The 17058-nt window shown below is 37.5% G+C and overlaps 1 protein-coding gene across 4 annotated transcripts in view; it reads left to right on the plus strand.

The window, feature by feature from the left end:
- The window catches only part of LOC111161943 (aryl hydrocarbon receptor nuclear translocator), a 73135-nt gene that overhangs the window by 13653 nt on the left and 42424 nt on the right, over positions 1-17058 (plus strand). For 3 of the 4 annotated variants that reach the window (XM_022526013.1, XM_022526014.1, XM_022526015.1), the window contains exon 2: positions 9976-10087. In XM_022526013.1, coding sequence (XP_022381721.1) covers positions 9976-10087 — 112 coding nt within the window. Of the gene's footprint in view, positions 1-4695; positions 4710-9975; positions 10088-17058 lie in introns of those variants that run through there. The other variant, XM_022526017.1, reaches the window with a different exon arrangement.

The following is a 17058-nucleotide window of genomic DNA, read 5'->3' on the forward strand; positions in this document are numbered from 1 at the left end:
CACCAACAGAGTACAAGGTTTCCATTTTCCCCACATCCTCACCGATACTTTTTTTTTTTTTTTTAAAGATTGTTTATTTGAGAGAGAGAGATAGCACCTGCGGGGGTGGGTGGGGAGAGGGAGAAGCAGGCTCCCTGTGGGGTTCCATTACAGGACCCCAGGATCATAACCTTAACCAAAGGCAAACAGCTGCTTAACCAACTGAAACATCCAGGTGCCCCAATACTTGTTATTTTTTAATTAATAAAGTTTTAAGTATGCTCTATGCCCAGCATGGGGCCAGAACTCACAACCTCAAGATCAAGAGTCATATCTTCCACCAACTGAGCCAGCCAGGCACCCATTTATTTTTCATTATTTAAAAATTTTTAAAATTAATTTTTAAAAAATTTTGATGGTTGCTGTCATAGTGGGTGTAAGGTGGTATCTCTTAGTTTTGATTTGCATTTCTTCAGTGATTTGTGGTGGTTGAACATCTTTTCATATGCTTATTGGCTATTTGTGTATCTTTGAAGAAATGTCTATTCAAGTCTTTTGGACATTTTAAAATCAGGTTATGTTTTTTTGTTGTAGAGTTCACTCAAATAAATAAAATCTTAAAAAAATTAAAGAAAAAACACATCCAAAGTTAAATTTTAGACATTAAGAATATAATGAATAATTGGTCTCAAGGTTTCTATTTGAACATTTTATTATCCAAAATTAAAAAAAAGATTTTTATTAATTTATTTATTTGAGAGGGAGAGGATAAGTGTGAGTCAGGGGGGCAGAGGGAGACAAGAATCTTAAGCAGACTCGGCGCTGAGCACTGAGCCCAACGCAGGGCTTGATCTCACTCAAGACCCTGAGATCATGACCTGAGCCAAAATCAAGAGTCAGACAGATGCTTAAACACTGAGCTACCCAGGCCCCCCATCCAACTTTTAATGCTTCCTTTATCATTTCTGTTTTCCTTCGTTGTGTTTTCAGTGACTTAGTTTTGTATTATTTCTCCTGTTTCAGGAAAGGAAGTTACATTTAGAGGTAGCTTTTTCGTAAATCTGGGAAATTATGTTGACTAACTGAAATATGTTATATTTACTGTTTTTCTGTAATTTCTGTGAAAATTTTTTTGGTTATTTCTTTTATTTGACTGATGTACATTTCTCCATTTCTGAGATGTAAAGTGAACATAGAATTAGAGAATGTAGAATAGGAAAAGGAGAGAAGCCACCCACAAATCTGAGTGAATTAGAAAGGTACATAGATATTTGGGTTGGAATTGACAAAAAAGCTGTTCAGAGCTGAAGGGAGATCCTTAGTTTCTAACAAAAATCTACTGAAGGCTCTATTAATACAAGGGTCAGTTTATGGAAAAACTCCCTAATTGCACAAAACCCTATTATGCAGGAGAAATGGGCTGTGGGGGCAGCCGGTCTGCATCAGGGATGGCTGGGCTGGAGGCCGCGGCTCGGACCTAGGATCTGGAGGTAGGAGCAGGCTGGAAGAACTCTAGAGGCAGAGGTTAGTGCATTCACCCAAATCCCTGGCTTTCCATTCAGTCTCTAGGATGTGGGTGCTTTCCTCAGGCAAGGCCATGCAATTGTGATTTTAATAGAAGGTACTTGATTTCAGTGCAATAAGAATACTCCCTAACTGTGCTACCCTAAGTTCTTCCATTTGAAAGGAGCTAATATTAGTGATTAATATCCAGAATATATTAAAAGAATCATACATCATTATTGTATTAGTTTCCCAGGCCTGCTGTGACAAATTAACAAACTGGGTGATTTAAAACAACAGAAATGTATTCTTTCACAGTTCTGGAGGCTCAGAATCTGAAATGAAGATGTTGGCAGCTTTGATTCCTTGTGGAGGTTCTGAGAGAGAAAATGTTTCCCTCTTCTTTAGCTTGTACATGTCACTCTAGTCTCTGTGTCTCTGTATCCAATGTGTCTCTCCTACCTCTTACAAAGAAAGCTGTCAGAGATACGTGGGTGGTGCAGTGGGTTGAGTGTCTCACTCTCGTGGTTTCTGCTCAGATCCTGATCTCAGTGCTGAGTGCTAGCTGGCTTGAGACTGTCTCTCCTCTCCCTTTCCCCTTCCTTTTGACCTGCATGTGCCTATTCCTGCACTCTTGCTTTATCGCTCTCAAATCTCAAAAAAAGAAAATAAAAGAGCAGGCATTGGATTTGTAACCCACCCTAACCCATTATGACTTCAGTCTTAGCTAATTATATATTCAGTGACCCTATTTCCAAGTAAAATCACAATATGAGATTCTGTGTGGACATGTATTTTTATATTATTCAGTCTAGTGCAGTTATAGAGTGGGGTTTATTCCAGGAACTCAAAGATGGTTCAAGCTGAGAAAACTTACAATTCATGCCATCAACAAACTAAAAGAAAAAAATAATTATATTAATAAATGCTTTACAGACATATTTGTTTCAGATTTTAAGGGGCGCCTGGGTGGCTCAGTGGGTTAAGCCTCTGCCTCTGGCTCAGGTCATGGTCTCAGGGTCCTGGGGTTGAGTTCCGCAGGCTCTCTGCTCAGCAGGGAGCCTGCTTCCCCCTCTCCCTCTGCCTGCCTCTTTGGCTGCCTGTGATCTCTCTGTCTCTGTCAAATAAATAATCTTTAAAAAAAATAAAAAGTACATTCCTGATTTAGTGGTGGGGGGAGGGGCAGAGGGAGAAGCAGACTCCCATTAAGCTCAGAGCATGATGCAGGTCTTGAACCCAGAAGTCCAAGATCTTGACCTGAGCCAAAGTCAGGTGCTCAAGTGCCCCAAGTTTTTCAAAAAACTTCCAAACTGTTTTTTGAAGTGTCTTTGCTGTATTACATCTACCAGTAATGTATAAGTGATCTACTTTTTCTGTATCCTTCCCATCATTTGGTATTTTTATTAATTAATTTATTTATTTAATGTTAGCTATTCTGATAGGTATGTAGTGCATCTCAATGTGGCTTGAATTTGCATTTCCCTCATGGCTAATGATGTTGACCATGTTTTCATATGCTTATTTACCATTTTTATATCTTTGGTGAACTGTCTCTTCATGTCTTGCCCCTATTTTAGTCCGACTACTTTTTTTTTTTTTTTTTTTTGGACACAGAGACACTGTGAGAGAGGGAACACAACCAGGGGGAGTGGGAGAGGGAGAAACAGGCCTCCCCATGAGCAGGGAGCCGGACGCAGGGCTGGATCCCATGACCTGAGCCAAAGGCAGACACTTAATGACTGAGCCACCCAGGCATCCCAGACTACTTTTTTAATGTTGAGTTTTGAGCTTTCTTTTTTATATTCTGGATATAAGTCCTTTCCTTCAGTGTTTTCTTCCACTCCGTTACTTGTCTTTTCATCTTCTGGCAGTCACTAAAAGTTTTTAATTTTAATGAAATCCAATTTATCAGTTTTACTGTTAATGGATCATACTTTTGGTGCCAAATCTAAATACTCTGCCTAGGCCTAGATCCTGAAGATTTTCTCCTCCCCGCCCCCCCCCCCCAAATGTTACATAATTTTTACATTGACATAGTGATCCATTCTGATTAATTTTTATATGAACAGCACAACTTAGGTTGAGGTTCAGTTTTTTCATCTACAGTTGTCCTGTTGCTCTAGCACCATTTGTTGAAAAGGTGATCTTTCCTCTGTTGAATTGTTTTTGCACTTTTGTCAGAAATCATTTGGGCATATTTGTATTGGTCTGTTTCTGGGTTCCATTGCTCTGTGTCTGTCCCTCTGCCAAGACTCCATACTTTTGATTACCATAAATCTGTAATAAGCCTTTAAATTGGGTAAACTGATTCCTGCCACTTTTCTTTGTCAAAATTGTTTTTAGCTATTATAGTTTCTTTACCGCTCCTTAAAAATTTTAGAATTATCTTGTTTATAAAAACGTCTTGGTAGAATTTTGATAAGAATCACATTAAGCCTGTGTATCAATTTGAAGAAAATTGACATCTTTATTATGTTGAGTCTTCGAATTCATGAGGATGGTGTATCTCTCTATTTATTTAGATCTTTGATTTCTTTTATCAGTGTTGTGTTGTTTTCAGCATACAAGTCCTGTGATGTTTGTTGTATTTTTTTCTTTTTTTAAGTGATTACAAATAGCTTTTTTATTTTTTTTTAAGATTTTATTTTATTTATTTATTTGACAGAGAGACAGTGAAAGAGGGAATACAAGCAGGGGGAGTGGGAGAGGAAGAAGCAGGCTTCCTGCTGAGTAGGGAGCACGATGATGTGGGGCTCATTTCTAGAATCCTGGGATCATGACCTGAGCTGAAGGCAGACACTTAACGACTGAGCCACCCAGGGGACCCTAAAAGGTTTATTTTATTTATATTTCCTTAAAGATTTTATTTATTTGAGAGAGAGAGCAAGGGAGAGCACGAGTTGGGGGAGGGGCAGAAGGAAAAGCAGACTCCCTGCAGAGCAGAGAGGCTGATAGGAGGCTCAGTCCCAGCAACCAGGGATCATGACCTGAGCGGAAGGTAGATGCCTAACCTACTGAGCCACCCAGGCACCCCATGATTTATTTATTTATTTTAGAGAAAGTGTGAGCAGGAGCATGAGGAGGAGGAGAAGGAGAGAGAGAATCCTCAGATTCCCCAATGAGTGCGAGGCCCGATGCAGAGCTTGATCCCAGGACCCTGAGATCGTGATCTGAAGTCAAAACTAAGAGTTGGCTGCTTAATCTGACTGAGCCACCCAGGCATCCCTGTAGGTAGATTGGTATTTTAAATTTTGATGTCTACTAGTTGCTAATATATAGAAGCGGTTTAATCTTGTATACTTATCTTCTATCATTCAGTTTTGCTGGAATCACTTACTTGCTCTGTGAGTTTTTTTGTTAAGTTCCTTAGAATTATCTGCAAAGATAGTCATGCCATCTGTGAATGGGGACAGTTTTATTTCTTCCTTTTTGATCTTTATGCCTTTTGTTTCCTTTTCTTGCATTTTTTGCACTGGCTAGGATTTCCCACACTATGTTTGAATAAATGATAAGAGGGAACATTCTTGCTTTCTTCCCAATCATAAAAGGATTGTCTTTCACAATTAAGTATAATATTAGCTTGAGGCCTTTTTTTCTTTCTCTCTCTCTCTTTTTTTTTTCTGTTGTTGTTTCGGGGTTTTTGGAAGGATAGATTCTTTTTCAAGTTGAAGACATTTCCCTCTTTTTATTTTTCTGATCTTTTTTTTAAGTTAGGAATGAGTGTTGGTTTTTATCAAATGCTTTCTTGCTTAAATTGATATGATCATGTTATTTTTCTTCTTTAACATATTAATATGGTGGATTATGTTGATTATTAAATATTGAGCCAGTTGGCTTTATTTGGTCATGTTATATAATTCTTTTGCATATTGCTCAATTTTATTTGCTAATATTAAGAATTTTTATCTGTTTTCATGAGGAATATTGATCTCTAGTTTTTTTTGTCAGTTTGCTTTGTTTTTGTACTGATTTTGTCTGTTTTGGTACCAGGGTAATTCTGGCTTCGTAAAAATTGGTGTCTTCTTTCTCAACCAGTTTCTGGAGGAGATTGTGTAGAACTGATAATAATTTTTTTAATGTTTGGTAGAATTCTCCTTCTGGACCTGGAGATATCTTTTTTGAGAGTTTTAAAATTATGGATTCAGCAGCACCTGGGTGGCTCTGTTGTTAAGCATCTGCCTTAGGCTCAGGTCATGATCCCAGTGTTCTGGGATCAAGCCCCACATCGGGCTCCCTTCTTGGTGGGAAGCCTGCTTCTCCCTCTCCCACTTCCCCTGTTTGTGTTCCCTCTCTTGCTGTTTCTGTCAAGAAAATAAATAAAATCTTTAAAAAAAATTATGGATTCAATTTCCTAATATTTATGGGGTCATTTCCATCATCTGATTTGTATCGGGTCTGTGTTTTTTCAGAGAATTGGTCCATTTTGTCTAAGTTGTCAAATTTATGTTTGTAAGTCACTCCTAGTATTACTACTTCTCTCTCATTTCTTTGAGGTCTGTAGTGATATCTGTCTTTTCGTTTTATTTTTTCTCTTTTCATTTCTGATATTGGTAGTTTTTTGTGTGTTTGTTTTTGTTTATGTTTTTCCCTGTCTTGCCATTTTGGGGATCTGTTTAAAGAACCAGCTTTTGATTTTATTTTTTTAAAGTATTTTTCTGTTTTCAAATTCATTGATTTATGTTGTCTGTTCCTTCGTTTTGCTTGCTTTGGGTTTATTTTGTTCTTTTTCTAGGTGCTTGAAGCAGAAGTATAGATGATTGACTTGACTTTTCCTTTTTTCCAGTGTTAGCATTTTAGTGCTATAAAATTTTCTCTGAGTACAGCTTTTGCTGCATTTCACAAATTTTAACTATCTTGCATTTTAATTTGCATTTTAGTTCTGTGTTTTCTTAATTTCATTTGAGACTTCTGTTTTGACTCATTGATTACTTAGAAATGTGTCGTTTAGTGTCCAAATGTTGGTGATTTTTCTGTTACCTGTTACTGAGTTCTAGTTTTATTCCCTTTTAGTTGGAGAGTATAAGCTTTGATTTCATTCTTGTAAATGTGTTTAGGCTTAATGGTCCAGGATATATCTGTCTTGGTTTATATTCTGGGGACACCTGAAAAGAAAGTGTACCTGCTATTATGGGGTAGAGTCAGTAAATCTTAATTAGATCCTGTTGGTTGAGGGTGTCATTGAGATCTTTTATGTCTTTGCCAATTTTCTAATTGTTCTGTTAGTTGAATAAGGGGTGTCGAAGTCTTCAGCTACAATCATTTTCTTGTTTCTGTTTTATCAGTTTTTGTTTAACAGATTTTACAGCTCTCTTGTTTAGTGCATAGCTGCCAAGTGTCTTCTTGGTGGCTTGCATATTATATAATGTGCTTTGTTTCTGGTCATTTTATTTGCTTTGGAGTTTATCTGATTATTATTAATATAGCTACTCTTGCTTTTGTTTGGTGTTTATATGATGTATGTCTTTTCATCCTTTTACTTGCAACCTGTCTCTACTGTTACATATGAAGCAACTTGTAGACTGGGTCATATTTTTTTGTTTGTTCTGCTAATCTCTTTTTATTAATTGGTATATTTAGACCATTTACATTTAATAAATTTTTTATGTTAGGGCTTAAGTCTGCTGTTTTCTTTTTCATTTGTTTGTTTTGGTTTCTGCTTCTCTATATTTTTCTCTGCCTTCCTGTAGGTTATTTGAACTTTTTTTTTTTTTTAAGATCTTATTTATTTATTTATTTATTTGACAGAGACAGAGAGATCACAAGTAGGCAGAGAGGCAGGCAGAGAGAGAGGGGGAAGCAGGCTCCCTGATAAGCAGAGAGCCGAATGCGGGGCTAAGTCCCAGGACCCTGAGATCATGACCTGAGCCCAAGGCAGAGGCTCAACCCACTGAGCCACCCAGGGGGCCCTTGAACATTTTTTTAGAATTCCATTTTGAGGAGTGCTTGGCTGGCTCAGCTGGAAGAGTATGTGACTCTTGATCTTGGGGTTGTGGGTTTGAGCCCCACATTGGGTGTAGGGATTACCAAAATATTTATATAAACCTTAAAAAATTAAAATAAATAAAAGTAAAATCTTAAAAAGAATTGCATTTTGATTTATCTGTAATGTTTGCTGGTGTACCTCCTTGTATAGCTTTCCTGGTAATTGCTGGAGTGGGCATTGCATTATATAATATAATATCACAGTCTGTGGGTGGTGTCATTTTACCACTTTAAGTGTTAACATCTTACCTCCCTTTATAATCCCCATTCGTAATTTAATTGTCATAAATATCTCCTCTGTATACGTTCAGAAACATGTCAGACAGTGTTGTATTTTTTTGCTTCTGCCAGCAAATGTAATTTAGAAAATTCAAAAAGAAGAAGGAAAGCCTATGGATTTTACCCATATTTTTGCATACTGTGTTCTTTTTTATTTCTTGATATGTATTGATGTGTTCCAAAATTCCTTGTTTTATAATTTCTTCCCTGTTTAGAGAATTTTGTTTAGCCATTTTTTAAGGATAGGTTTGCTGGTTGCAAGTTCTCCATAGTTTTATGTCATCAGAGTGTGTTGATTTCCCCTTCACTCCTAAGTGATCTGTTCACTGGTTGCAGGATTCTGGGTTGACAGTTCTTTTTTCCCCAAAACTTAAAAGCTATCGTGCCACTTTCTTTTTGCTTCCATGGTTTCAGATAAAACATCTGCTGTTTGAATTTTTTTTTTTTTTTTTTTTTTTTTTGTAGGTAAGGTGTCATTTTTCTCTAGCTACTTCCAAAACTTATCTTTAGTTTTTTAGACGTTTGTGATCTGTGTTGGAATGCAATTCTTTAGGTTATCCTTTTGGGGTTTACTCAAATTCTTGAATCTGTAGGTTACATCTCTTGCCAAATTTGAGAAATTTTCAGACAGTATTTTTCAGCTTTGCCCTCTTTCTCTTCTTTCCTAGTATTCTAATGTGTAATTTCTAGTGTTCTGTCTTCCATTTCACTGATTCTTCTCTTTGTTCTCTCCATTCTGCTATTGAATCAATATACTTAACTTTTTATTTCAGTTATTTTTCAGTTCTAAAATTTCTATGTGATTCTTCTTTATACCCTATTTCTTTGTTGAGACTGTTTCTTTGTTGAGGCTTTCAACTGTATTAATAATTATTATTTAAAAAAATTTTTTTTTAAAGATTTTATTTATTTATTTGACACAGAGAGATCACAAACAGGCAGAGAGGCAGGCAGAGAGAGAGGAGGAAGCAGGCTCCCCGCTGAGCAGAGAGCCCGATGCGGGGCTCGATCCCAGGACCCTGAGATCATGACCCGAGCCGAAGGCAGCATCTTAACCCCCTGAGCCACTCAGGTGCCCCTCAACTGTATTAATAATTATTGAAGCATTTTTATCATGACTTCTTTTAAAGTCTTTGTCAGATAATTCTAACATCTATGTCATATCATTGTTATTTTTCATTCAATTTGAGATCTTCTTGGTTCTTGGTACGATGAGTGATTTTCTTTCTTAAAATTAAAGTTTGAATATTTTTGTATTTGAGTATTTTTGTACTGTGTGATATTGGATCTTTTTTTTTTTATGATTTTATTTATTTGTGAGAGAGTGGGAGTGAGAGCAGGTGCGTGCACAGGCAGATGAGGCTGCAGACAAGAGGGAGAGGCAGGCTCCCGGCTGAGCAAGGACCCTAGGATCATGAGCTAAGCCGAGGGCAGATGCTTAACTGGCTGAGCCATCCAAGCATCCCAGATGCCTGGATCTTATTTAAACCTGTTTTAGTTAGCTTTCACTGATGCCACTTTGGGAGAGGAAAGGAGAGTATTGCTTTGTTATTGCTAGTTGGAGTTAGAATTCCATTTATTTTGGGTTCTTTTCTGTATTTTCTAAATAAAATACATAAGAAAGTTACTTAGATAACTTATTTTATATAAATAAAATAAGTTATGTTTTATGTATATTGCATGAGTAAAATGTATAAAACTGATTGTGTGTGTGTGTGTTTTAGATCAGCATTATGTCACTATCACAAGCTTTTGGGCTGCAGGGGTGCCTGGGTGGCTCAGTGAGTTAAGCCTCTGCCTTCAGCTCAGGTCATGATCTCAGGGTCCTGGGATCGAGTGCCGCATCGGGCTCTCTGCTCGGCGGGGGGCCTGCTTCCTCCTCTCTCTCTCTCTCTCTCTCTCTCTCTGCCTACCTCTCTGCCTACTTGTGATCTCTCTCTCTGTCAAGTAAATAAAGAAAATCTTAAAAAAAAAAATGAAGGCTGCAGATAGAATATAGTACTCTCTCTTCCAAACTCTGTGAAGCAGGGGAAACTGAAGTACAGGGAATGTATGCTTTCGCCAGTGTAAGAATTCAAGAAGAGCAATCTGGATATGAGCATTTGGGTTTTCTAGCAAGCTGCTGGGATTTCGTCTATACCTTGAGCCTTTCTTCAAGCAAACTCGGTGATGATGATGATTATAAGAAAGGACTGTCTTTCTTAAATGTATATTTCTATTTTTCTCTGATAGAAATGACATCAGATGTACCATCACTGGGTCCAGCCATTGCCTCAGGAAACCCTGGACCTGGGATTCAAGGTGGAGGAGCCATTGTCCACAGGGCTATTAAGCGGCGACCGGGGTGAGTTTGGGTATTGTATCATGAATGGCTTTCCTACAAGCCAGCCTGATTTAGTAGTGGCTGAATCCTCTTTGCTATGCCCAGTCCTCTCATTTCAGCTGGTTACTAACTACAGTGCTGTCAGATACCGCTCTTTAGTCACTGGATTTTTTCCTTATACAGAATACTGTTTTTTATTTTAGTTTCTTATATGTAGGGTTTTTTTTTAAAATTATTTTAAATTTTATTTTTTATTAAGATTTTTACTTTAATTACTGTATAATTAACATACAGAGTTATATTAGTTTCAGGTGTATAATACAGTGACTCAGCAATTCTATACATCATTACTACTCAGGTGCTCATCATGACAAATGTACTCTTAATTCCCTTTACCTATTTAACCCACCCCCCCCAACTTCCCTCTGATGTGCTTTATTTTAAATGAGTACCTTCAGTTAAAGTTTTTTTTTCTTTTAACAAGAGCATTTCTTATTTGAAGCATACTTTAGAATACATGGTTTTAAAAGATATATGTAAAAACATTCCATCCAAGAAAAATAGAATACACGTTTTCTTCAAGTACACACAGAACAAACCCCTGGTTAAATCACATAAAAAGTAGTGTAACAAATACTACAAATTTAAGAGACCAAAATCATACCAAGTGTATTTTCCAATCACAGTGGTACAAAACTAAAGATCAACAATAAAGGTGGAAAATGTGCAATGTAAATATGAAATATTTAATATGTAGAGTGCCTCGGTGGCTCAGTCATTAAGCATATGCCTTCAGCTTGGGTTGTGATCCCAGGACCCTGGGATAAAGCCCGGCATTGGGCTTCCTACTTGACAGGAAGCCTGCTTCTCCCTCTCATACTTCCCTGCTTGTGTTCCCTATCTGGCTGTCTCTCTGTCAAGTAAATAAGATCCTAAAAAAAATTTAATATGTGAAAATTAAATAACACATTACTGCACAAGCAGTGGACCAAATAAGAAATCAAACAGCAAGTCAAAATATGACTCAAAACAAAACAATATTCTAAAACCTATGGGATACAGTGAAAACAGATGATAGAATGAAATTTATGCTATAAATGTCTGTATAAAAGAACTTAAATAAACAAGGTAATATTATAGCATAAGGAACTAGAAAATGAATAAACAGCTGACATTCAGTAGAGGAGGGAAATAACAAAGAAAAGTCAGAAATAAATAAGAGACCAGAATAAACAATAACATAACATTGAAAGTAGTGACGAGGGGTGCCTTGGTGGCTCAGTGGGTTAAGCCTTTGGCTCAAGTCATGTTCTCAGTCTCCTGGGATCTAGCCCTGCTTTGGGTTCCCTGCTCAGCAGAGAGTCTGCTTCCCCCTCTCTCTCTGCCAGCCTCTCTGCCTACTTGTGATCTCTCTTTCTCTGTATCAAATAACTAAATAAAGTCTTAAAAGAAAGTAGTGACCAGTTTTTACAAAAAAAATAAAATTAGCAGTGCTTTAAATGAATTAAGAAAAAAAGGAGACTCAAAAACCAAAATGAGAACCAAAATGGAAGGGAAACAATACAATAGATAACCATAGAAATATATAGTGTGATAACAGATTACTATAAATAATTATGTACTGACAAACCCGATAAAAAAGTAACTTCTTAAAAATGCACAAGTTACCAAGATTCAATCATGAATCTTGAATCTAAGAAGTAGAAAATATTCTTAAACCAATACATGAATGAAAGTTGAATTAGGTATCAAAAATTTCCCAGCACAAAAAACCAGGCACATGGCTTCATTGGCGAACCCCACAAAAATTTTAAAAATAATAATGACAATCTTTTATAAAAATCTTACAATTAATGGAATAGAGAGATCACATTCACAGTCATTCCATGAGGCCAGTACTACCCTGATACCAAAGCAGGATTAAAAGAATGCAAGAACCTAGGAGTCTACTTTGTCTCTGTATTGCTCCTCCGACTTTCTTTGACATCTATTTGTGTGATGTTTCTCCACCCTCTCACTTTCAATCTGCAGGTGTCTTTAGTTCTAAAATGAGTCTCTTGGGGCGCCTGGGTGGCTCAGTGGATTAAGCCTCTGCCTTCAGCTCAGGTCATGATCTCAGGGTTTTGGGATCGAGCCCCGCATCGGGCTCTCTGCTCAGCAGGGAGCCTGCTTCCCTCCCTCTCTCTCTGCCTGCCTCTCTGCCTACTTTTGATCTCTGTCTGTCAAAAAAAAAAAAAAAAAAAAAATGAGTCTCTTGTAGGCAGCATATAGTTGGGTCTTGTTTTTTTTTTTTTTAAGATTTTTTATTTATTTGTCAGAGTGAGTGAACACAGGCAGACTGAGTGGCAGGCAGAGGCAGAGGGAGAAGCAGGCTCCCTGCTGAGCAAGGAGCCCGATGTGGGACTCAATCCCAGGATGCTGGGATCATAACCAGAGCCGAAGGCAGCTGCTTAACCAACTAAGCCACCCAGGCGTCCCTGGGTCTTGTTTTTTTAATCCATTCGGACACCCTGTATTGTCTGATTGGAATGTTAAGTCGATTTTCATTCGAAGTAATCATTGATAAATATGTATTTATAACTATTTTATATTTTGTTATAATTCTTTTGTTGTTTCTGGAGATTTTCCCTGATCCTTTCTTGTCTTTGTCACCTTTGGTCTCTGCTTTGCGCTCAAAGAGTCCAGTTTGATATTTCTTGCAGGCCTGGTTTAGTGGTCACGACCTCCTTTAATTTTTGTTTGGGAAACTCTTTTTTATCACTTCTCTTCTGAATGATAGCCTTGCTGGATAGAGAGTATTTTTGGCTGTAGATTTTTACCATTAAACACTTTGAATATATCATGCCTCTCTTTTGGCTTGCCAAGTTTCTGTTGAGAAATCCTCAGTAGCCTTACAGGTTTTCCCTTGTAAGTTAAGGACTTCTTTTGTCTTGCTGCTTTTAAGATTTTTTTTATTAGTATAGTTTGTGCATTACTCTTTTTTAAAGAGATTTGTTTATTTATAAAGATTTATTTATTTGGGGGAGAGAGGGAGTGTGTGCGCATGGGGGGCAGAGCAGAGGGAGAGAATTCTTCTCTGATGAGCTGTGAGCCTGATTCTGGGCTCCATCCCATGACCCATGGCTTGAGCTGAAACCAAGAGTCGGACGTGCAAGTGACTGAGCCACTGAGATGCTGCACGTAAATAAATAAATCTTTAAAAAAAAAAAAAGGCCTGGGAGAATGAGTAGTAGTTTGTCCACTTTTTTTGTTGTTGTTAAATTTCTCATTTTGTTTTCTTTTTCTTTTTTTTTTTTTAAAGGATTTTACTTTTTTGACAGACAGAGATCACAAGTAGGTAGAGAGGCAGGCAGAGAGAGAGGAGGAAGCAGGGTCTCCGCCGAGCAGAGAGCCCAATGTGGAGCTCGATTCCAGGACCCTGGGATCATGACCTGAGCTGAAGGCAGAGGCTTTAACCCACTGAGCCACCCAGGCACCCCTTTTGTTTTCTTTTTAAAAAATTACGTAGCTAAGGGGCACCTGCATGGCTCAGTTGGTTGAGTGTCCAGATTGATTTCATCTTGAGTCGTCATCTCATGGTCATGAGATGGGGCTCTGCAATGGGCCTGAGCCTGCTTGAGATTCTGTTTCTCTCTCTCTCCTCCCCCAACTCACACATTCATGCTAGCTTTCTCTCTCTCTCTCAAAAAGAAAAATTCTGTAGCTAATATAGCTAGTCTTTAATTTCACCAGCTAATAATAACGCAGGCGCGATCCTTGGGTTTATTTGGTAACATGAGTAACATACTAAGACTTGCTATGTGTCCAAGAGTTTTTTTTTTTTTTTTAAATAAAGATTTTTATTTATTTATTTGACAGAAGTAGGCAGAGAGGCAGGCAGAGAGAGGGAGGAGGAAGCAGGCTCCCCACTGAGTAGAGAGCCCGATGCGGGGCTCGATCCCAGGACCCTGGGATCATGACCTGAGCCGAAGGCAGAGGCTTTAACCCACTGAGCCACCCAGGTGCCCCTGTGTCCAAGAGTTTTATACATTTTAATTTATTGTTTGATATGAATCTGGGGAGGTTGGTTTTAGACTTCATTCTCTTAAACAACAATGTTATGGTTATGTAAACAATTAGAAGCACTATAAATATCAAAATTAGAAGATTGGGTGAGTAAATTATAGTTATTTGAAATGGAATTCTATACAGCTATTGGAAGTGACAAATATATATCAGTATAGAAAAATGTTCTCAGTATGTTGGGAGGTTACAGTTTTTGTGACATACTACTCTGTCAGAAATAAATCTGTGTAATGTGTGTGTAGCAAAACTGAAAGGATACTTACCAAATTTCTGGATGATGAGATTATGGAAACTTTTGTTTTTATTTTCAGATTTTCTAAAATGAATAGGTATTATTGGTAATCAGGAAAATATATTAAAAGTAGTAATATGTATTCTTTTATTTATTTTAAATTTAATTTAAATCAGTTAATTAACATGTAATGTATTACTGGTTTCAGAGGTAGAGGTCGGTCATTCATCAGTCTAATATAATACCCAGTGTTCATTACATCACATATCCTCCTTAGTGTCCATCACCCAGTTACCCCATTCTCCCACCCCTCAACCCTCCAGCAACCCTGTTTGTTTCCTATGATTAAGAGTCTCTTATGGCTTGCCTCCCTCTCTGATTTCATCTTGTTTTATTTTTTCCTCCCTTCCCCAATGATCCTCTGTTTTGTTTCTTAAATTCCACATATCAGTGAGATCATATGATAATTGTCTTTCTCTGATTGACTTATTTGACTTAGCATAATACCGTCTAGTTCCATCCACATCATTGCAAATGCTTGCTTTTTTTTTTTTTTTTTTTTGGTGGCTGCATACTATTCTATTGTACATATATACCACATCTTTATTCATTCATCTGTCGACAGACATCTGGGTTCTTTCCATAGTTTGGCTATTGTGGACATTGCTGCTATAAACATTGGGGTGCGGTGCCCCTTTGGATCACTACATTTGTATCTTTGCACCCAGTAATGCAATTGCTGGGTCATAGGGTAGCTCTATTTTCACCTTTTTGAGGAACTTCCATACAGTTTTCCAGAGTGGCTGCACCAGCTTGCAGTCCCACAAACAGTTTAAGAGGATTCCCCCTTCTCCACATCCTCGCCAACATCTGTCATCTCCTGACTCATTGATTGTAGCCATTCTGACTGGTGTGAGGTGGTTATCTCATTGTGGTTTTGATTTGTATTGTCCTGATGCTGAGCGATGTTGAGCATTTTTTCATGTGTCTGTTGGCCATTTGTATGTCTTTGAAGAAATATCTGTTCATGTCTTCTGCCCATTTTTTGATTGGATTATTCTTTGGGTGTTAAGTTTGATAAGTTCTTTATAGATTTTGAACACTATCCCTTTATCTGATATGTCATTTGCAGATATTTTCTCCCATTCTGTTGTCTTTTGGTTTTGTCCACTGTTTTCCTTTGCTGTGCAAAAGCTTTTTATTTTGATGAAGTCCAAATAGTTCATTTTTGCATTTGTTTCCCTTGCCTTTGGAGATGGGTCTAGCAAGAATTTGCTATGGCCAGGGTCACAGAGGTTGTTGCCTGTGTTCTTCTCTGGGATTTTGATGGATTCCTGTCTCACGTTTAGGTCTTTCATCTGTTTTGAGTTCATTTTTGGTATGGTATACGGAATGGTCCAGTTTCATTCTGCATGTGGCTGTCCAATTTTCCCAGCACCATTTGTTGAAGAGACTGTCTTTTTTCCATTGGATATTCTTTCCTGTTTTGTCAGAGATCAGTTGACCATAGAGTTGAGGGTCTATTTCTGAGCTCTCTTATTCTGTTCCATTGATCTATGTGTCTGTTTTTGCACCAGTACCATACTGTCTTGATGATTACAGTTTTGCAATAGAGCTTGAGGTCCAGAATTGTGATGCCACAAGTTTGGTTTTCTTTTTCAACATTCCTTTGGCTATTTGGGGTCTTTTTTGGTTCCATACAAATTTTAGGATTATTTTTTCCAGGTCTGTGAAAAAAGTTGATGGTATTTTGATAGGGATTGCATTGAATGTATAGATTGCTCTAGGTAGCATAGACATTTTAACAATATTTTTTCTTCTAGTCCCTGAGAATGGAACATTTTTCCACTTCTTTGTGTCTTTCTCAGTTTCTTTTATGAGTGTTCTATAGTTTTCTGAGTACAGATCCCTTGCCTCTTTGGTTAGTTTTATTCCCAGGTATTTTATAGTTTGGGTGCAACTCTAAGTGGGATTGACTCCTTAAAAGAATACACATTCTTTTATTTTTTATTTTATTTATGTTTTTAAAAGATTTTATTTATTTATTTATTTATTTGACAGGCAGAGATCACAATTAGGCAGAGAGGCAGGCAGGGAGAGAGAGAGGAGGAAGCAGGCTCCCTGCCGAGCAAAGAGCCTGATGCGGGGCTTGATCCCAGGATGCTGGGATCATGACCTGAGCCGAAGGCAGAAGCTTTAACCCACTGAGCCACCCAGGCGCCCAAGAATATGCATTCTTTTAAATAAAGATTGGAAAATAGAAAGAAGAATAGCGATAATCTTACTACCCCATCACCTCCTATAAGTTTTTTAGTATAACTTCTTCTTTCTTTATATGTAGATCTTCTTAGTAGTTGTGATCTGTAATTATATAGTTTTATATAGCCTGGTCTTTCCACCTAACCATCTGTAACCTTTTTTTTCATATTGTTAAATATTTTATAAAAGCATGATTTTTAAGTTATATAAAGGGATGTACTCAGTTCCTATTTTGGGACATTTAAGTTGTTTTGAAGATTTTGCTATTATATGTAATGCTCAGTGAACATCTTTGTACATAAATTTTTTTTCTCTTTTTAGTTCTTTTTTTTTAGGGTAGATTCTTAGACATGGAGTTACTGGGTGGATTTTGACTAGTAATTAGGGGGCTACAGGGAGAAAGAGGAATGAACATTTTCAGGATTGACGCTGTGTA

Source organism: Enhydra lutris, unplaced genomic scaffold (assembly GCF_002288905.1).
Source record: "Enhydra lutris kenyoni isolate GAN:26980312 unplaced genomic scaffold, ASM228890v2 scaffoldscaffold88, whole genome shotgun sequence".
In the NCBI taxonomy this organism is placed as follows: domain Eukaryota; kingdom Metazoa; phylum Chordata; class Mammalia; order Carnivora; family Mustelidae; genus Enhydra; species Enhydra lutris.